The sequence below is a fragment of the Takifugu rubripes genome, chromosome 10, assembly GCF_901000725.2.
Source record: "Takifugu rubripes chromosome 10, fTakRub1.2, whole genome shotgun sequence".
Taxonomy (NCBI): Eukaryota; Metazoa; Chordata; class Actinopteri; order Tetraodontiformes; family Tetraodontidae; genus Takifugu; species Takifugu rubripes.
Genome location: NC_042294.1, coordinates 8,593,699 through 8,614,041, shown reverse-complemented (window position 1 = coordinate 8,614,041; position 20,343 = coordinate 8,593,699). Strand labels below are relative to the sequence as shown.

The 20,343-nt window shown below is 52.3% G+C and overlaps 1 protein-coding gene across 5 annotated transcripts; it reads left to right on the top strand.

Annotated features, from left to right (window-relative positions):
- The first annotated feature begins 161 nt into the window (after positions 1 to 161).
- fam49bb (family with sequence similarity 49 member Bb) lies at positions 162 to 18,359 on the top strand. Of its 5 annotated transcripts, none has more exons than XM_029842520.1 (13): positions 163 to 334; positions 883 to 1,004; positions 4,446 to 4,533; positions 10,278 to 10,360; positions 11,393 to 11,514; positions 11,586 to 11,691; positions 13,578 to 13,717; positions 14,833 to 14,910; positions 16,401 to 16,517; positions 16,591 to 16,670; positions 16,743 to 16,869; positions 16,942 to 17,012; positions 17,591 to 18,359. In XM_029842520.1, exons 4-13 carry the CDS (start codon positions 10,288 to 10,290, stop codon positions 17,652 to 17,654), a joined length of 978 nt encoding a protein of 325 aa, XP_029698380.1. In that variant the 5' UTR covers positions 163 to 334; positions 883 to 1,004; positions 4,446 to 4,533; positions 10,278 to 10,287; the 3' UTR covers positions 17,655 to 18,359. The 5 variants fall into 5 exon arrangements, with proteins under 5 accessions (XP_011606328.2, XP_029698380.1, XP_003968130.2 ...); XM_011608025.2 differs by lacking the exon at positions 163 to 334 and adding an exon at positions 407 to 801; XM_003968081.3 differs by lacking the exon at positions 883 to 1,004.
- The last annotated feature ends 1,984 nt before the right edge of the window (positions 18,360 to 20,343 follow it).

Below are 20,343 nucleotides of genomic sequence, written 5' to 3'. Positions count from 1 at the left end.
GACAGGGGTGAACTTTTAGCGCTATAAATCCCAATAAAGCTAAATTAACAGGCTAGGTCAGTTGTAATCCGCTGCTCGCCGCCGCTGGAACACTTTAACGGGTCTTTCCTGTGCGGGCGGGGTCCATAGTCACGCTTGAAGAAAAGTGCACAACTTCCCCTCCGCGACCAGAGGTGGGCCAAACCGAACTCCCCTCCCGTCTGACGCTCCATTCACTAACCCGGAAACGGCGGCAGCAAATCGCTTTTCTTCTCCCTTCCTGCACCGGACCACTGGCTGGCTCCTAGCGTGGTAACCAGTCGTCGATTCGCCGCGTTCCTCAGCGAGCACCAAGGTAAATAAAAGAGGGGGTAAGGATACAAAATCACAATTTTTATCTGCTGCTTCTTCCTTCTCGGAAATCCGCGGCGGGTGTCATCCGGTTCGATCCGCTGGGAGCCGTTAAATATAGTTCCTCCGGGGCAAGAAATGATGATGATTCACAAACCAGTCCGGCGAAATGGCCAATATATGTGGCCAAGTCGGCTCTAAATCCATTTAAATGACGTCCCCGAGCTTTCGACGCGCCGTTAACTTCCCCATTTCGACAGCACGGTAGATCTCACCGGAGACGTCAGTCTCAGCTACGCTGCTAGCTGATTTCCTTTATTTGCTTCCAGGCGTTTGATGTTGCATGCCTCGGCCGTAATGAGCATTACTGGGGGGGATTTTCTTTCCGTGCTTTTGCCACATTCACACCGGTGAGACGGGTCATCTACACGGTTTTAAATAACCCCTGTGACCGGGATTAACAGGCAGGCAGTAAGTGTTGCATCTTTGGAGCTGCAGCAGAGGAAATGCGCATGCATGTCACCTTACCGCATCGTTTTTATCCCCACCAAGCTTCCAAAAGGTCCAAAAAGGTCTCTGCCACAGCTTTTCGTCCCTGGAAGATGATTCCAGTCATTTACAACAAGAAAATGCTATTGCAGCCTTGGAGTTCAACGAGACTGGTCGTCACAGTGGTAAAAGTTGCATAATTATTAATTATTTAGTGCTTACTGGGTCTGCGAGGGCTCGCTTTGAGTGTTAGTTGTTAAATGCCCTTTTAAAGCTATGATTTGTGCTGCAGAGTTGCCCATCTGTGTCGCTCTCCCTCACACCTCGGTTCAAATCCACGCCGGATGGATTGACCGCAGTGGTGCTGCCCGTTTGGACTTTATTGTGAAAATACTTCTCTTTTTGAATCTGTTTTTTCCACTGAAGTACCTGTAGGCGTTGACTGTTGGCTCTCCTCCCCGCCGAGGTTCTGAAAGTGCAAATGAAACGTGCAGCAAGCCGGATATGACACCCGCCACAGTTGTGACGCAGGGTGGCCCCCTGTTGAAAATGGCCGAAACTGTCTCGCTGTCTCCGCCCGTGCACATTCGTCCCGCTCTGCACGGCTTGGAAAAGCCACTTGTGTGGTGGGCAGGTGTTACTTGTGTCTGTAAACCGGGTTTTTGTTTTAAAGAGAAACTCGGCTGCAGTTGCTGTGTGGAACAACACCTCTGCAGGATATTTAGGAAGGCCTGCTTTTGACATCCATCTTCCTCATTCCTATTTGCGTTCACTTTTATAAACGGAACTGCCCTTTTTATATCCCTCCAGATAGTTTCTCTAGTCTGGATGCCACCCATCGCCTGATTCATCGCTGACTCCTTGAAAAAGACATGTTAAATACCTGACGTCTTCAGCAATTGTTGGACATGGTACGACTTGTTGTGCCGTGTCTCGTAGTTCTTCCGTAGCGGTGTGAACAGACGGGATAATGGATGGGGCAACCTCTGGGGGAGTTTAGAACTAGCAATCCAAGCAAAGTTTGACTTTAAATAGGGCTGGATGTGGACATCTGTGCAGCAGGAAGGAGAAAAACCCGCTTGTGACATGAAGTTTCACACGTCCAGGAAGCAAATCTGTGTGTTTTACTTCCAAGCTTTTGCTTGTGAAATGAGAATATGGCTCATTTAACCCAGTGCTTGAGTCCATAAATCCCAGTCAAATACAGGTACAGACATGCAAGTTTAGCTAGGCGCAATGTCTTTTTTTCCCGACCAAACTGGCTTTATTTCAGTTTTTTGGTTCCTGTTTTCTCCCGTGTTTCTCTGCTGACTGGAGTGGGTGTAATTCTGCTTAATTATGTGCTTTGCAGACAGATATTGTAACTTTAGTCTGCAGGGATCCAGACATTTGACCTTTCTTAGTGAGTTGAACATCAGATGTTGTCTAGTGAACGGGAGCTGCAGGACATGGATCCTTTCCTGTCCAATCTGGATTTTACTGGGTTTTTTTCATGTGTCGAGTGATCCGATACAGCTTTTAGGTTGCTTGTCATCACTTGGTTTGCTATCTGAAGGCTACACGTATGCTAGCATTAGTGTGTGGTTCAGTATTGAGAACTCTTCAGTAAAGTGCAGCTCAGCGGGCGATTTGCCACGTGGCACAGGCAAACACGCGTGCATTTTTCACATTTCTGTCTAATTATTAATCCGCTATGTGTGTTTCCTCAGTTTCAGACCTACCTTTACACCTTCGGGGCGACTCTCCTCCTGATAAGTGCGCTATCTTTAGAATAATATTTGACATCATTGGAATGTCAGAAAGTTGCCAGGAGGTCTTCACCCTCCCTTGCTGCCCACCCCCTTCAGACACACCCAGTAGGATGGATGTGCTGCTTCTGGGTTGGGTTACAGATCAGTTATGTCCACTATGAGCTTCTGTCCGGATCCTGATGCGTCATCAGTCTTGTGCCATGAAGCTGCGTAAACGATGTGCATGACTGTGAGTTTTCGGGCGGCCAGCTTGTGTTCAGTTAATGGCTGTTGATGTTTTTATCGTGTCGTGCAGACTGCAGGCGCCAGGTCTGCTGGCGGAGCCGTATCGACCCCGTCGGATGGGATAAAGCGGTTTCTGCTTGCTTGGATTTGTTTCCTCTCAGCCATTTGACCTGCTGAGATTTTTGGGAGATGGTTATCCACAAACCCTGGCCGGAGCGCCGTCGCGGGTTATTTAATCTGATCTTTCTGGGGAGAATACTTCAATCCAGGCTGCAGTTATTACAGAGCTGATCTCATGCTAGTTATTTTAGCCACGTTTGCGCGAATAAACATCGGATTCCATCCACTGTTTTGCTGTGAAAGGGTCGACGTTTGTAGCCTTTGGCAGCTGCCTAATACACTTTCTAGTGAGTCAGCCTGTGCTCCAGACTAGGGTCAGGCATTCCTCTCAGCTTCCTCACGTCCCTCCCGCGACTTCTCCGAGGCGTCGGGCACGCGGAGGGAGCGGTCCCTCCCACTCTGTCCACCCACGGACCGAAGGCGGGATGCTTTTCACTTCTGAGTGTGGCGGCATCTCCGGAGCGAGTCAGCAACAAAAGCGAGCTTGGAGTCGGAACAGAAGACCAAAAACAGACGGACAGACAGACCAATGGAAAGATGCAGGCTGTCGCTTTGCTCACCCAGATTTGGAAAAGTCCCCCGAGCAACTTGGTGTAGGCACAGATTACTTGGTTAATGCGTCTTTCTTTCTTTCTTTCTTTCTTTCTGCAGCTCACATGAGATCCCCATGTGGCTCAGCTCCAGATGGCAGATCAGGAGGCTACAGAGCCAGTTTTTACCTGAAAATGGTGCCTGCACCAGTAAATCCAGTAACTCCCACCAGTGGAGACTATAGACAGCTCTCTGAGGTGGCCCAGCAAGTTTAACAAACAGGATCTGATTTTAAGCTTTCAATTTCTGCCGTCACTCCTCTCGTCTCGTGACTTCTCATTCAAAGACTTCTGTCCAGTTGTTTGGTTCCTCATGTGACAGGCCACAAAAGCCGCCCCCTGAGGGGGAAGTGGGCCCACACCGTGTCCAGTGGCCCACAGCCGCCCCGGGTTTAATGGTTGTTTGGAAGGTCGAGGGAATCACAAATCAATGACAGATCTCACCACAGAAAATGGAGAGAAACAAGCAAAATGGACAATTTCTGCAGCTCTGCTCGTCCCGTTTAACCTATATAACCTCATGTGCTTATTCGGGGGATGATTCGGCCTTATGTCGTAGCTCCGGGCTGTCGCCGCGGTGCTCCGCAGCCTCAGCCACAGATGTCACTCAGAATGTCCCCGAGGACGCGTGGACTCTGTTGGACTCGCGTCGGTTTGCACAGACTGTCAAATTTCACTGCTGCAGAGTTTCTGTAACGTCAGAATGAATAAGAGGAAGTGTTGCGCAAAAGGAAGTGGTTTGTTGTGTTTGTTTTCCCTCCCTCCCCCAAATGAAACGGTTTGTTCTAACCTTTAACGCATAACTTGATTTATTCTGTGGCGCTCGCGGGTGAGACGGGCTGCGAGTGCAGACGACTGTCTTCACACATGCTTTTCCCTGCTTCGTTTATCCAGTTTCGGATTGTGACCACAGGAAATGTCCTTTCAAACTGTGTTGCAGAGGCTGACCTCTGCTGGAGGATTGTGACCTGGGGCCACCTGCCGGGCCAGGCCTCCCTGCTCCCAACCATCACCCAGCTTCACTGCTGGTAGGTCCCCCTTAAAACTTCATTAGAATTTATAATGTCAGGAGACAGTCGGTGTGTTCTCATTACTTATTGATCACGGTCCTGAGACAAAAAGCATGTTTTTTTCGGTTTGCATCTAAGATGATGAATCTAAAATTCCATCCCTCTCTGTGGACTTGGTTCACCAAGCAGCGTAGAAGCCGTCCTCGCCACAGCTGTCCTCGCCACAGCTGTCCTCCCGTGACTCCTTAAGTTCCTCCGCCGCCATTCAAACTTTGATATAAAACTGATATTGCCTTGAATTAGACTTTACAGCATAAACTCTGTATTAATTCAGTTCATGCACCTGCCTGAATTTCCATTTCCCTGGTATTTGTCTCAGACGGTGCAGTGCATTGTGGGCCATAAATAGAAGCTGGAGAATGAACCTGACCAAAACGTGAAGTACAGGCCGCAATAAAAGTGTCTCCTGTTTGCTCTCTTCGCCTCCCCTGCTTGCGCGTCTGCTCATCCCTGTTGTATTTCCCTCCACGTCTCCTGGAGACTGTTGCCATGAGCACGCGACCATCGTGTCATTGGCTGAGCAGCGGTGTTGGAATGCTGTAGCGTTTTGACAGCTGAGCCTCAGGTGGCTCATAAATAGGATCTGTAAGTCTGTGTATCCCAGGCAGAGGCCCAGGAGGCGTTGGTGTGTCAGCGACGGGCTGCCGTGCCGCTGCACAATGACGGTACGCGGTGATGGAGAGTGTGTATTCACTGGGGTAGCCTGAGTGCCTTGTTATTTTAGCTACTGCGTCGTACACGACCCTGTGGCGGTACAGGGAAGCAGAAGGAGGCTTTAGAAAATGGAGAATAGAGCTGAGACCGGGTTTTGTGTGATAACACACGCAGGGTGGATTAGCCTCACTAAGCCAGGAGGGGGAGGTGTGGTGTCACAGCCTGAGGTGTCGCTTTTCATAGCTTTGCTGTCGCTGAGACCAGGAATGGGCCGAGGGCGCCCCCATCTGGTGTACTGTAGTAGTGTCACCCATACTGCTAATTATTTTTATTTCTAAATTATATGAAAGATGCTTAAGTCGGCTCTGGAATAGATTCAAATATGAATGGTTTATGAACTGATGAGTGGTAGAGTTTACCCTATGTTTTGGTCAGTTGGCTTGGTAACTGTTAATAAGCCCTAAAATCTGTTTTCATTCAGTTGTCTCAGTGTTGAGTCAGCATATGGAAGACGCCTTCCCTCATTTGAGACGACATTCGAGATGATATGTCTGCACCGCTGCGTAGAACAGCTTGTTGTGTTGTCTAAAAGCTTCCAGCTTCTCCTCGCTTATCTATTATTTATGTGACTAGAGGGCTGATGCCGCGTCGCTTCCTGCCCCTTGCCCTCCAGGAATACATCCGGCTGTTGCCAGTTGTACACCTGTCAGATTACAGCACGATGATTTGCTTTTAATTCCTGACAGTCCCATTAGGCAGTTTGTTGGTTGTTTTTTTTTCTAAAATGCTGTCAGAGACTGGCGTGGCAATAGGCCTGTCTTGTTAGTGCGTGTTCTTATTTTTAACTAATTAATTCATCTTCTGTGTAGTAGGTGGGAGTTGTCAAGACAAAAATGCATTTTTTTTATCTTCCTGTATTTTTTGTAAAGCGTCTGCGTCTGGCCACTAGGTGGCGCAGTTACACCAGACATCAATGTTGCTCATTTAATCAGCTTATTCCTCGTTTTTCTTAAGATTTTTTATTTATTTATCTTTTTTTGCTCATGGACGTCCATCACCTGCTGTCCTTTGATTCAGCGTGTTTGAGCGTTGCCAAATTAAATCTGGGGGGGGACAAGGGTTTGGGAGTGGTCCCTCCCATCATTCTTTGCACGTGTGTAATCGCTTCTGTCCCCCAGGTGGCGCTCCTGCCTCGCAGACCGATGCACTCGGTGCTGCAACTCAGCCTGCGAGCATCATCCTTCCAAAATACCTCTAATATGCCCCACCCAAAATCCTGCCAGAGCAGGAGAGAATTCCACGATTCCGTCTCTCCCCTCTTTTAAATGAAGGTTTAATTTGGCCCAGAACCCACGTGCACAATGTTGTCCTGGCCGTGGACGCCGGGGCATGTTGACAGAGAGGCAGTGACGTCGGTGAGTCACCGTGAGTCAGAAGGTCAGACGAGTAAACAGGGTTAGCGGCGGTTTGAAGGGGAATCCACACATTGGTAAAGCATTTCCTTACAACCGTCAGACAGGATGGAGGAGGCCTGCACACACACACACACACACACACACGCACACACGCTTGTTTGGGGATTGTTCTGATTCATTTGGGTGAATCAGTCACCGAGTATTTCGAGCCGGCCGTGGAGCTGCGTCGGCGTCTGTTGATCTGAAATGCTCATCAGTCACAGGCCGCCAGCGTCTGTTCTGATGGCTGCTGCGGACTGAAGAGCCTCTTTACGCAGGCTCGGTTTCAATGGAGCCGGCGTTTTAGCTGACTCTTGTGTATGCGCCCGTTGCCATGGTTTCCAACTTAAAGACAGAGGCTTAGGCAGGGATGAGGTGCTCCCTCGCTTTCATCCCACCTCTGATCTGCTCCTCCGGAGGAGCACATGCACATTTCCATCCCGGAATGCTTTATTTTGGGGTCTATGAGCAGTGTTTAGGCGGCGGGGGGGGGGGGGTTTCTGCCGCTCCAGCTGATACCAGGTGCACCAGCACCAGTAATGAATCCGTCTTTCCAGTGAGGATTGTTTTGATTTGCCAGGATCTGGGTGAGGGGGGGCATCAGATGATGTTTATGTGGTTGCCAAAATGCAGGGGCGGGGCTTTGAGGTCACCCTGATAAACAAAGTTGCTCCGCCCCCTTATCGTCATGCCCGCTAATATTTAGTCAGCTGGAGAGGATTGTTGTTGGGCGGGGTGGGGCGGGGCGGGGCGGGGGGGGTCATGCCAGGCCCGTTTGGGAAGTGCTCCCCCATTTTCTGCCTGTCGAGTCCGCCCAGTGTCAGCAAGCTCCGGCGGGTCCAGGTCTGGCCGAGTGGGCTAATGCGATGTGGCGTGTCACCCGGGGAATCTAGGTCAAGTTTAAAGCTACGCAGCTCCGGCCGCCTCTGCTGCAGCGAGACGCTTCCCACACACACACACACGCACACACGCGTGCGCGCGCAGCGCCCCACCCACGCGCTCATTCAACTCTCCGCTTATTTACATTTCCTATACGTCTAATCTAAATTTCATTTCTCACATCCACCCAAACACAACTGTGATCCGCAGAGCTGCCTAATCTCCAGCATAAGCGCTCTGCCGTCTCCTCCCCATCCCCCAACCTCCACACCCCAGGCAGTGCGCTCAGCCTCTCCACGGCAGGGCCCACGTGACGCCCCTCGCCCCCGTCTGGGGGGGGGAGGGGGGCGTTGTTTTTCTTCCATAGTAAAGCAGCGGGGCACGTGGATCCTCACGCTGCAGCCGAGTAGCGGAATGTCGGCGCCGTCCCTCCCTTCCATTAGCTCGCCGTCGGCCCCTGAGCTGTTTTCTCTTTCTTTTTATTTTTTTATCTTTTGCGGGACGCTGCCGCAGTGCCGCTCCTCGGCGGCGCCCTGCGTCTCGCCGTGCTGCGAGGCGTTGAGCGCGGAGCCACGCAGAGGTCACGCTGCTGCATGGGCGTGGCACTGTTTGGGTGGCGGATGCGTCTAAGAGGTCCTGCGTGTCTGCAAAGATGTTCCAAGCTATGGAGCTGGATGTCCCTTTATGTTCTGGGGGGGGGGGGGGGCACATTTCTCACCAGGTTCTAAACCGGGCTGGAATGCAAACATTCCTCCATCGCTTCCAGTTGACTTCACGGCTGCGACTAATCCGCTCTTTTTGGCGCATTACCTCATCTGCGTTAATATATTCATGCGCCTGCGAGCCCGACTCCACTACTACTGTACTCGCCGCTCGGCTGGAGCTGCCTCCTGATTGGCTGCCGCTTTGTTTTCAATGGCACCAAATTTTTTTTATTTTTTTTTTTGCCTCCATGGATACAGCGAGCTGTTGGTAGATCGTCTCAGCCAATGGAAGAGCTGCGCGGGCTTCTGCCTGTCAGATTCTGCCCCTGGCCTTAGAAGCAGTCCCCCCCCACCCCCCACCCCCCCATCCCTTGCAGCGAGCACGCGATGGCACAGTGGGGGGGTTCAAAACAACAACACTGCCCCGGTCGGGGTCTCCGCAGTGCCCAGGTCATGCCAGTGCTCCATGGCGGCGGGACTTGGGGGGGCACTAAAGCCCCCGTCTCTCTGTGGTCTCGGCCCATGTTTCTGCTTTCCCACAGCTGCTGAAATGAAGCGGTTTTTTTTTTCATTTTTTAAAAGGCAGCTCTGAAGGGACGCCGCTGACGCCGGGGTGTTTAAATTATCCCCGGGACGACATTTAATCTGAGAAGTTCAAAATTTGAATTTGCGCAGCTTTAATCAGATTCTCCCTCCGACGCGCTTGAAGATTCCGTCGGACTCTGAAGCGCAGCCAGTCAAATCCCCGTCCTTAAAATGACCTCATTCCGGGCTTTTCGGGGGCGCGGCGCCATGCCCGCGCGGCTGCCAGCGGCCAGGCGGCTCTGCCAGCCAGTCTGTGCGAGCGCGGCTGAGAGGTGGCAGCAGAGGACCGGCTGGCGGCGCCCGGCCCGGCCCGGCCCGGCCCGGCCCTCTCCCTGGATCAGGTGCAGGGTTTCACCAGCCAGCGAGGTGCCAGCGCTGGCACAGCTCCTCAGTCAGGTCACATTAGAGGAGGGGGATGAGACGAGGCAGGTGGCTGCGTTTAGGTGGTCACTGGGTCGGCGTGGTAATGCAGCCCAGACATTCTGCTTGTTACTTTTCAATTATTCCTCCGCCAGAACCCCCCCAGCGCGCTTCCTCTTCTGCCCACTTCGAGCACACTAAGTGGAAGTGAGGACACGACCCCGCGCCGGCTCCTCGAGGATGCAGGAATACGCGTCTCCCCGCCGCCGCCCCCGCCTCCTGCTGCGTTCTAACAGCAGCCCCGTCTCCTCCGCCTTCACCTCCTTGTCTCTCGGCATTACCTGCGCGTGGGTGTGATGCCCCCCCCGTCACCCCGGCCCCCGCCCGTCACTCACCTCGGCTGACATCTGCTCAGCGCAGCCTCGCAACCTTGCGCGGCCATCTCCCGGAATCCGTCCCGTCCTCTTTTGACAGCGCCTGCCACAGTTCCTCTGTGACCCCCACCCCGTGGTTCGGTTGACCTTTGATTCTGAGGGCGAGTGTTTGTTTTCCAGGAACTGTCGGTTTGCTTCCTCTTCCACCAAGACATTGACGGGAACAAGGCTGCCTAATTGTGATGCTGCTATTTTTGTGTTTTTTGAGGGGGGGGGGGGGCAGACCTTCTTCCCTTGTCCCGTCCAACAGTTGCAGATTACCATGACAACATGTTAATCATCTCCAGTCGTCTTTACGCGGCTCCTGACCTGTTGGTCCGATCTCCCCCAGCAAACGTACCCTGAAATAACTGCGCTGGCGTTGCTCCGCCCCCCCGATACGCAGCAGAGCATCATGTTTGTGTCTCTTCCATGCGCAGCAGTATCGTTTGCACACACATCTCATCCATTAATTAGAATCTATTGTGTTTTTTGCCTCAGTGAGACGTGTTAACTATAGATTACAACGTTCCAGAGCCACTCCTCACCTGGGACGTCTGCAGGGGGGAAGACGCGTCCTCATATAGACCTTAACCACGGATTAGTTCAGATCTCTGGTTCACCGTGTTGTCACTTTTTAAATTTGTTTGCAGATATCGGAACATGGGGAACCTATTGAAAGTTTTAACGTGCACAGATCTGGAACAGGAGCCCAACTTTTTCCTCGATTTCGAAAGTGAGTAATTGCTTCCTCTCCTATCATCGCATAAGTATCTCAACTTATCACCTGATCTCACTTCCCAATAAACTCTCCCACACACACACACACACACACAGAGTTTATTTTAATGTTCTTCCCAGCGGCAAAAAGGGCCAAATCTACAACTCTACCTTCTGCACTTTCCTTCCACCTGCCTGTCTCATGCTGAAATGTGTGCAGAATATCAATCTCACACACACACACACACACACACACACACTCACCTCAGATATCAGGCTCTGGAGTTTCAGCTGTTGCGTAGCCCGAGGCCGTCAGCACAGCTTGATCCTGTTGCCGTCGTATTCTCACACTTGGCAAAGGCGCAGATTCCGCCGTACCTTTGTAGGGAGCGAAGCCTCCCAGCTCCCACTGTTTCCAGGTGAATTTACAATTAAAGGAACGGCACAACGCACGGCAAAGGGCCTTTATGCTGAGCTAATCACTTTTTTAAAGGTTCGGTTAATCAGTACGTGACAGACTCGCCTTAATATCGGTGTTAGCTTCACTTCTTAACTGCTTTTCTACACCCTGGAGGGAGAATAAATTAAGATTTTTGCAAATTGATTAATAACAAACATGTTTTGATTAAAACCCTTAATAAAAGCGTAAAAGGAGATATTTCAGATGCTGTTACAGGCTGCGTTTGTATCTGTAGAGGCTCAAAATGTACTTTAACACTTGCCAACGTGTCTTAGCTTCGGGTGGTGGTAAAGGTTCACGGTGTTTTCGCTTGACTGAATCCAAAACACGAAGGAAATAAACACTGAAACTGAACCAGGGTTGTTTGTTGTGTTCTATTTTCATCCTCTGGGCCAAAAAAGTAGATGCAAAAAAATCACCAAACCAGGTGGAGGGGCGAGATTGTTCCAGTAATGCTTGAATTTTGGTAATTGGGAAAAATGCTGCTGGATTATCTTCCTAGAATCGTTCTCGGCGTGTGTTTTATCCGGCGGGATTAAGGATTAGATGCCAATCAAAAGTCTCCCGTCCTGACCTTTGTCGTCGCAGATGCTCGGCCCACAGATGCAGAGCGGGAGGTGTGGGAGCAGGTCGACGTGGTGCTGAAGGACGCCAAAGGGATCCTGGACGAGCTGCAGGCGTACAAGGGAGCGGGCGTGGAGATCCGGGAGGTGCGCCTCTCCCCAGCAGCTCCTGTTCACCTGCCCCCGAACACGTTCTCTAATCTTCTTGCCGTTTCCAGGCCATCCAGAACCCCAACGACGAGGCGCTACAGGAGCAGGCGTGGGCCGCTGTGGTTCCCCTGGTGGGGAAACTGAAGAAGTTCTACGAGTTCTCCCAGAGATTAGGTATCCATCCGCCCGTGCTGCGCCTTCGCTCTCGGCTCAGGCTCCTGTGAGGCTTCGTTGCTACGTGATACTTTATTCAAAAATGCCAGTGAGCAGAAACGCAGGGGGGGGGGGGGGCGACAGATGTCCTTGTTTATAAAAGGCCGTTTTAAAGTGGCGTCGCATACACGCGACCTCCATATATGACCTTAATTGTTTGCATGTGCATCTGCAGTATTGACTGCTGGGCTGCAAAAGTCAACAGAGGCGGGACCGGCGTGAACCCGGGTCTCCATAAACGCTCTGGAAGCCCGCTCAGCCGTGCGCTCCTCCACGTGCTGCTCTGTGCACTGACCTCCATGTAGGATCGGGCCTATAGGTTGTTTAATTGGCATGAAAGGGGGAGGGAGGGGCACGGGGGGACCCTAAAGACGAAGGGCGAGCTGGGGGGGGGGGGGAGGGGGCCGCGGGGAATCCGCCATGCCTCGACGCCTTCAAATCTAATCCCCACGGCTCTGGAGAAGGTCGTCAGTGGGAGCAGTGGGCGGCGGCGGCTGTTACGTAACAAACGAGGCCGCCTCCCACTCCCCGTCCCCGTCCCCGTCCTGTCCTGTCCTGCGAGACGCACGTAAAGCCCCTACTGGAGGCCCCAGGACCCACGAAGGGTCCGATACAGGTTTAACCCCTCCGACCTCTGGCAGCAGCGCCTGAACCCCCCCCACCTGCGACCCCCCCCACCCTGCTTGCTAAGTGCCTACGTGCTCGTTTTCTTCTTGCGCGCTGTCCTGTGACCTAATAAGATCAGACATCCCCCCCCCCTCCCCCCCCGGTAGCTGAACCGGCTCCTCTTTACGGACCTTAAAGCGGCTCCATCTCAACTTCTGTTTTGACTAGAATCTCGAGGGAAACTGCGCCGCTCAAGCCGGTTTTAATCGGGCGCTTTTCCGCAGCGCTGGCTCCAGGAGACGGACGTGGCTAATTTAACGCCGCCCCCCCCCCCCCGAGTTTCTGATCTTCAAACCCGAGCGTACAACAGTTCTGAGCACCAAGAACCGTACGGCGTAACTTGCCGTCAAGCGGTCCGATTTGTGCCAATATCAAACCTCCTCGTTTCAGCCCCCCCCCCCCCCCCCCCCCCCCCCCCCCTTTGGCGTCTAGACTGAATTCTAAACGTCTGAAGCTAAAAATAATTTTAAAAAAAGTCCCTCTGTCCGTAAAGCTTTTTGTTTTTGTTCTACAACTACAGTTTATTTCGAGGGGGCCGCACATTTCCCCTCGTTTTTCCCTCGTTTCCCTGCCGGTGCCCCCCCCCCCCCCCCCCCACCCCCATGGTCAGTCTGTGAGTATTTCAAGGCTTTGTGTTTACTTACTGTCACAACAATGAGTGTAATCCTCTTTGAATGACCCCCCCTCCCCCACATTCATGCCAATGAGATAATTAGCCCCCATGTCCTCGTGTCTCATCTGCATCTGAGCAGGAGCGCCCCCCCCCCCCCCCCACACACACACACACACACACACACAAAACAACAGTCTCAGGCTGCTCCTGGGCCTTGGGCAGTTTGGACGCTCTTCACACATCAAGTCGTGGTTGTTATGGAGGGTGGTGTGTGTGTGCGTGTGTGTGTGTGTGTGCGTGTGTGTGTGTGTGTGTGTGTGTGTGTGTGTGTGTGTGTGTGTGTGGTGGGGGGGGGTAGGAGACGTGTGCTGGTAACGTGCAGAACATGCTTAAACCAGGATCCGTCCTCTGCTGCTCCTCAGCTCATTAGAAACGAGGGTGGGGGGAGACTTTGGTTTGATATTGCCCACAGACAGCCTGCATGAGCCCCCCCCCCCCCCCCCCAGAACTCCACAGAACCCGGTTTTCTGTTCTCCCCTCACACGTTTGTGGTCTTTTGTCCTGACAGAAGCGGCGCTGCGCAGCCTCCTGGGCGCCCTGACCAGCGAGGCCTACGACAACACCACCCAGCACCTGGAGCGGGAGCAGGCCCTGGCCAAGCAGTTCGCCGAGATCCTGCACTTCACGCTGCGCTTCGACGAGCTAAAGGTGAGGCGGGAGCCCCCTCCGCCGCCTCAGAGCCCCCGCCGCAGGGACGCTCACGTTCCCGGCTGCTCCGCGGAAAACTGCTGACGCCGCTGAATTGATTTTTGGCTCCGTGCAGTTTTCAGCGAGCCGGTGATTAGCATTTAATTAGAATCCCGACGCCGCTCTGCTGTTTGGAGCCGCGGATGTCGGAGGAATGACTAATAAGGCCCAGAAACACCCTGAGAAACAACCCAAACTCCAGCACTAGCAGCCCGTTGTCAAAAATCATAACTGGACGGGCACTCATCTGGACAGACAGAGGCTGAACCCCCCCAGCACTTCCAGGGAACTGGCTGCGACGCCCAAATTAGTGCCCACAACTCTGACCGGGGGGTAAAAAAACACAGAGGTAGGGGTACAAGGTGGCATGCCAGGCCTATTCATCAATCTTTCACACCCGTGCACGAGCCGATGACCTAGTTAAAGTGTTGGTGCGCCTGGGAGCCTCTCCCTGATGGAGCCCCCCCCCCCCCCCCCCCACACTCCTCGTGCAGTGGCCGCAGACAGCGCCCGCCTATTGTGGCGGGATTAGCATGCTGCCAGCTCAGCTTTGACGGTGACAGCGCTGGTGATAATTAGACACAGGATGAGGCGACGGCGGCGTCAGAGGAGAAGCAGTCCAGGCGGCCATCTTGGATTTTAACTTCCCCTTCCTCTTTTTTTTTTTTCCAACATCCCAGCTCAGATTCTGCTTTCAGAAAGCAATACCAGCCCCCCTGTTTGTCCTCGGGTCTCGTTAACCCCGGCGCACCTTCACGCCGCCCTTCTCCGGACCCTCCTGTCGTGATACCGATCCGCTGAGTGTTGCATGGATAAAGCAAATTTCCGGGGATGCAGGGATGAGTGTCGGGGGATTCAAGCCCAGTTCAGCAAATAAGAAGCTAGCTGTATCTGTTCTTTTCATGGTGCCCCCCCCCCCACCCCCAAAGCTACTTTTCTGCCTTGTTGGCTAAAGCGTGCTGTCACGGCGATGGCGTGTTTGATCCGGAGCGGCGTGTCCCGCTGCAGGCGGTGCCACGCCCAGACACTCGCTCCGTATTAACAGGCTCGTGCCGTTTCCTTTCTGCTCCCCACAGATGACGACCCCCGCCATTCAGAACGACTTCAGCTACTACAGGAGGACCCTCAGTCGAATGCGGATCAACAACTTACCCGTAAGCACAAGTTTACAAAGATCGGAGGGAATGTTTGAGGTCTTATTGTTGCTTCCACTGTTCCACTGATTCGCTCTGATTGCTCTCATCAGCTTGTTTTCAGCTGATGTTGGCGGCGGCTAACAGCAGCTAACACCAGCTAACAGCGGCTAGCAGCGGCTAACAGCGGCTAACAGCAGCTAGCAGCGGCTAGCAGCAGCTAACAGCAGCTAGCAGCAGCTAACAGCAGCTAGCAGCAGACCCTCGAAGCTTTTTTACCAGCGTGGAACGACTGCGAGATCCTGCATGCGTCCAGTTTGTATAAAAATGGCACCTGGTTGGGGGATTAACGCGAGAATAAATGTCAAAAGCTGGATGCTAAAGGAGCTGCAGCGATGATGGAGCGGCTACATGTGGCGGGAGGAGCTGATCTCAGATCAGGCGGCCTCGGTCCGGACCAGCCAGAGGCGCCAGCTTCTAATTTTAGGTCGACGTTGAGCTTTTTTACTGATGCGTAGATGCTGGAAAGTTACGCAAAGCAGAGGTGCGCCAGCGCGCCCGGAGTTTCACTTCATCTTATTTCCCACCTTCTCACAACTGTAGGTTTTTTTTCCAAGCGCTGACAGTTGAAGTTGATTTGGGGACACTTGCTAATGCCGGAGGACGCCGAGTTTCACCCGGCGATGATGCAAGCGCGCTTAAAGGAATGAGGGAAATGGAGGCCGGTTGCAGGTCTGTGGCGGCAGAGTCGTTAGCGATGCTCCCTGTTGACGCGCTAACGCCAGCGCAGGCGCCGCAGGAAGAGCCCAAGATGTCTTAAATTGGAGATTTTCATTGTCCGCCCCGCGTCTGGGACCAAGCAGCACCGCGTTCTGACGGTCTCGCCAGGTCCGATTCACCGCAACCATTAGGCGAACGGGCCCAGACGGGTTTAGACGCCCGTCCGCCCGCCGTCCCTCAGCTCCGTTACAGACAGCGGCCATTTAGTCAGCGCTCAGACGGCTGAATCACTCAGACATGAGACTCATCCGTCCCGACGGCGAGCTCCTGTCATCTTCGGTGGGAGCTAGAAACGTTCTTCACATTCTGTCGGCGCGAAAGAAGGAAGTTCGGGTTGTTTAAATATGCAGACACATTGGGAACAGGACGTTCAGGAGACGCCTTGTTCTTCTGTCGCTGGGCTGCCTTTCATGTCTTTATTGGTCTTCTCCTTCTCTCCGAGTCGGAAGATAAATATTTCACCGTTTCTGAGCCGATCCGGGCGGAGGATCGGGGATTTGTGGCCTTCTCCGGAGCGCTTCCAGGGATTTTTGCTATTTATCGCAGTTTGTCGGAGCTCCGACAACGAGGAGTAAAGTCCTAAAGGTCCCTTAAAGGTTTTACACACACAATCAGAACCAGGACCTTGGGACACCACAGGTGTGAGACAGGGAGGACGGCTCCCGATGGAGACGCGGGGCAGAGGCTGCATTTGTCTCACCGATTTTTATTTTATTTTATTTTTGTTTCAGGCTGAGGGCGAGAATGAAGTCAACAATGAGCTGGCCAATCGAATCTCCCTGTTCTACGCCGACGCCACGCCCATGCTGAAAACGTTAAGCGACGGTACAACTAAGTTTGTATCTGAGGTGAGGCGGCGGGCGGCGAGGGCGGCGTGTCCACCGCGTTCGCCTCGTCTCATTATCGTCTTCCTCCGCACAGAACAAGAACCTGCCCATCGAGAACACGACGGACTGCCTGAGCACCATGGCGACCGTGTGTAAGGTCATGCTGGAAACGCCGTGAGTACCGCGCTAACGCCTTCTCGCTCGCCGCCCTCGCCTCCCTGACGCAGCTCTGCGCCCCCCCCCCAGGGAGTACCGCAGCCGATTCACCAGCGAGGAGACGGTGCCTTTCTGCCTGCGGGTCATGGTCGGGGTCATCATCCTCTACGACTACGTCCATCCGGTCGGGGCCTTCGCCAAGTCGTCCAAAATCGACGTGAGCGCAGCCGCCCCTCGCACCGCCGTCCCACCTGTCGGCTAAAGCTAACGGTTTGCTTGCTCCCCACAGATGAAAGGCTGCATCAAAGTCCTGAAAGACCAGCCCCCCAACAGCGTAGAAGGACTTCTCAACGCTCTCAGGTGAGCTCGCCGTGGCGTGTGGGCCGGCTTTAGCGCTGCCTGGCGGTCCCACGCAGCACCGGAGACTCATTCTCACGCTAGCGTCACGTCCAATCGCCCCCCCCAAACCCCCCCTTTAATAAAAGGCCAAGCACGTGCGACACTTTATCCTCACAGCTGCTGCAGCTGATCGGCCCTCACATCTGTATCCGCCATATTTCACAAACGTGGTCTGACAGGAAGATTTCAGCCGCGTTCCACATTTGTTCTCTGGGAAAAATCCGAGGAAGCGGTGGTGACGGCTGGCAGGTGCGGAGGTTAAAGAGGGACGCCAAAGCGGACCTGACATTCTGATGCATCACGTCAGCTCTTCCCCTGCGTGGGGGGTGGTGGGGGGGGCTGACTGACATGCCTGGAAGAATGACTTTAATATGTGAACCTGGTCCTTTCCCTGCTACAATTGGATTTTCCACGTCGGTGTCTATTTATTTCCACTCCAAGTATCCATGGAGGGGACCCGCCTTTATTCTGAATAATCTTTCTTTTTTTTTTTTAACATGATATTTGATTGTTTCTTACTGAATGATCCCCTTTTTTAGGTACACGACCAAACATCTGAACGATGAATCGACCAATAAGACTATCAAGAGCATGCTGCAGTAGGAGCGAGCTGCTGCTGGGGAGACGCCACTCTCCTGACTGATGTCAGTGCACAGGATTATTCTTTTCTTTTCATTTAAAAAAAACCAAAAAACAAAAAATTACGACGGAAAAAGAGCTGAAGCTCCGCCCCCTCTTTTATAATGCAAAATGCTACTGCCATTATGAACGTCTTTTTCTGTGCCAAAAAGATGTTGCTAATGTTTTTGATAAACGGCCATGCTATGATGGCAGCTAACAAAAGCATTACGGACCCTCTGTTTGTTTTTTTCAAATGTCCCCCCCCCCACGAGGGAAAGGAGTGCTTTGACTTGAAATTTAAAAGAGATATATAGAGAAGTATATATTATTGTTTGATTTATTTAATATGACATCTTCTGCATGATGGAAATTCTTTTCCTTCTATTTAAGAAAAAAAAAGAAAAGAACTATTGGTTCGGTTTAATTTGTCTGCTCTGTTAAATGTTTTATTTGAAATGGTACCTGAAATGAGATTAAAGAGTACTGTTTTTATATTTTTTTATAGGTTTTAATTGTTCATATGTTTTTGTTTTTTTGTTTTTCTTTCATAGTTGTGTTGTATTTTTCATTTCAAACTTTTAAACTGTGATGTGTGCTAACCGCTGATTGAAACTGGGAGTTTGCATTGTCAAATGAACCGAATGCTGTGGCTGGAGATGATTAAAAAGAGAATTCACCTTTCCTACATCCGCCATGTTTCATCTCTCGGTGTTTTGCATCGGACGGCCAAGGTTGGTTTTTACTCAGCACGTGTCGCCGTTAGCGTCGGCGGCTTCCTGGGCCCAAACATTAGCGTTAACGTTTCTGCCCCAAAGTTCCTGGGGAAAAAAAAATAGAAATATCGGAGCAGGCTGATCAAAAAGGTCATTCATGCTACAGCTAACATGGTGGATGATGCTAATTTTCAGGTTTCTCCCCCCATGTCTTCCTTTTCATAACAGTCCTTGTGTGAGCGGGAGGGGAGGGGAGGGGCGGGTGGGGTCACTGCAGCACCACCAGCAGTGCACTGAAGAACTTCTCAGGGTCAAAGCCAGACGAGCTGCAGCGCCAATGGGCGTGTCCTCTGCAGCACCTCTGCACCAGCCGAGGAGGCAGAGAGATCAGTCGTTCGAAGCTTCAAAGCTTCAAAGTCGCTCATGGAGCTAAAGTATTTTTTTAAAGAACAAAAAAAAACAACCTTACGGATTCTGGAGGGCGACCCGAAGAAGCCGCCGTCTGTGACCGCCTCGGGTTTCCCCCCCACCCCCACCCCCCCCGTCCAGAGGTGGAAACTCTCAACGTGCACATGAATGAATCTTTTCTCAGGGAGAAACTGAGTCAACGTTTCCTCTGAAGTGTTTAGCTTCTCAACGCTAACTTCAGCCTCCCCTCACAAGCTAAAACTGCCTGACGGGTGGGGCGAGCCGCCCGCCCCCCCCCCCCCCCCCCCCCCCCCTTTTGCGTCGTTTAACAGTTTGACACTCAGAATATTACAGCACGCGCCGGAGCGAACCGACACAACTGTCAGTTATTTCCGCGTAAAGAGCTACTTCTTTTATTCCAGTGAAAACCCCACCAGCCTGAGAAATAGCTTCTGTCCATAAACCACAAGGCCCTAACACATTGCTCATCTGTCTCTGGGGTGAGACCAAGTTCGCTTTTTCCGAGAAAGACAACGGCTATCCTTTGAGACCACCCCTTCAGGCCCGCTGTCACAGATGCAGGACCCCCCCCCCCCCCCCCCCCACCCCGAAAAATCCCACTTCCTCCTGTACGTTGCTTTAATCTGGCGAGTCTTAGTTAATCAGTCGTGTCAAAACATCAACGGCTCCTGGAGGATCGTGTTGCACGACGGCAGAGGCGCCCCAGCCGTGCTGTAATCTGCGTCCGTTGGCCAGATAGCGCCGCTCGTTTTGCCAAATGCATCGGCGCCTTATCGGGAACCCAGGGTGGAAATGTTGCTACATCCCTGAGAGGCCAGCGGCCAAGTTCCTGCGAAAGGCTGTCAAAGAACATTTTCACGCCGCCTCTTATGTCTTTGTGATGTTCTTCCAACTGACCTCCGACGCTTCCAGAAACGGGAAGTCCCGCAATTATCCTCCAGCGCTCGCGTGGCGTGTATTTATGCAAATTAGCGGCAATCAATTAGCTGATTGAGAGGGGAGGAAACCGGCCATTTTGTGTCATTAAGTGCCCGAATGGGTTTGATTTGTTCCAACAGCACGGCAGTTAATCAGAAATAACTGGTTTATAACTCATGCACATTATTTTTGAAGGTCGTTGTGCAGGATTTAGCAGCATCTAGCGGTCAGATGCAAACACAAAACAGCTATATATGTGTATTTCAAATACAGCGTGAGGGTTTTGGGTCAATTGTGAGGTTAAAGATAACAGAAGTGCTTTTATTGTGCTAACGGAGTCAAGAGCTAGCATGCTAACATGGTGCGGCGTTAAAACACATCCAGCAGATGCTAGCATTTATCATCATACTGTCCCAATTAGCCCCACGCATTATCACAAATCACACGTTCATGGTGTTCAACTCGCCTGCACGTGACCTTTTCTCCCATTTTTGCCCAACTGCAACTTCATGCCCCCCCCCCCCGTTCATCCACGTGATGCGCTGCAGTTTCCTTAAATCGAGTTCCTGAGGGGAAGTGACCGTTTTCTGTCAGCACGCCGGACCCGTAAA

What these genes read in the sequence shown, in the direction of transcription:
- fam49bb (XM_011608026.2), top strand. Translation starts at nt 10,288, where the DNA reads ATGGGGAACCTATTGAAAGTTTTAACGTGCACAGATCTGGAACAGGAG. An exon ending in TGCGCTTCGACGAGCTAAAG is followed by an intron (nt 13,718 to 14,832) that starts GTGAGGCGGGAG and finishes TGCTCCCCACAG; the next exon opens with ATGACGACCCCCGCCATTCA. An exon ending in CAACTAAGTTTGTATCTGAG is followed by an intron (nt 16,518 to 16,590) that starts GTGAGGCGGCGG and finishes TCCTCCGCACAG; the next exon opens with AACAAGAACCTGCCCATCGA.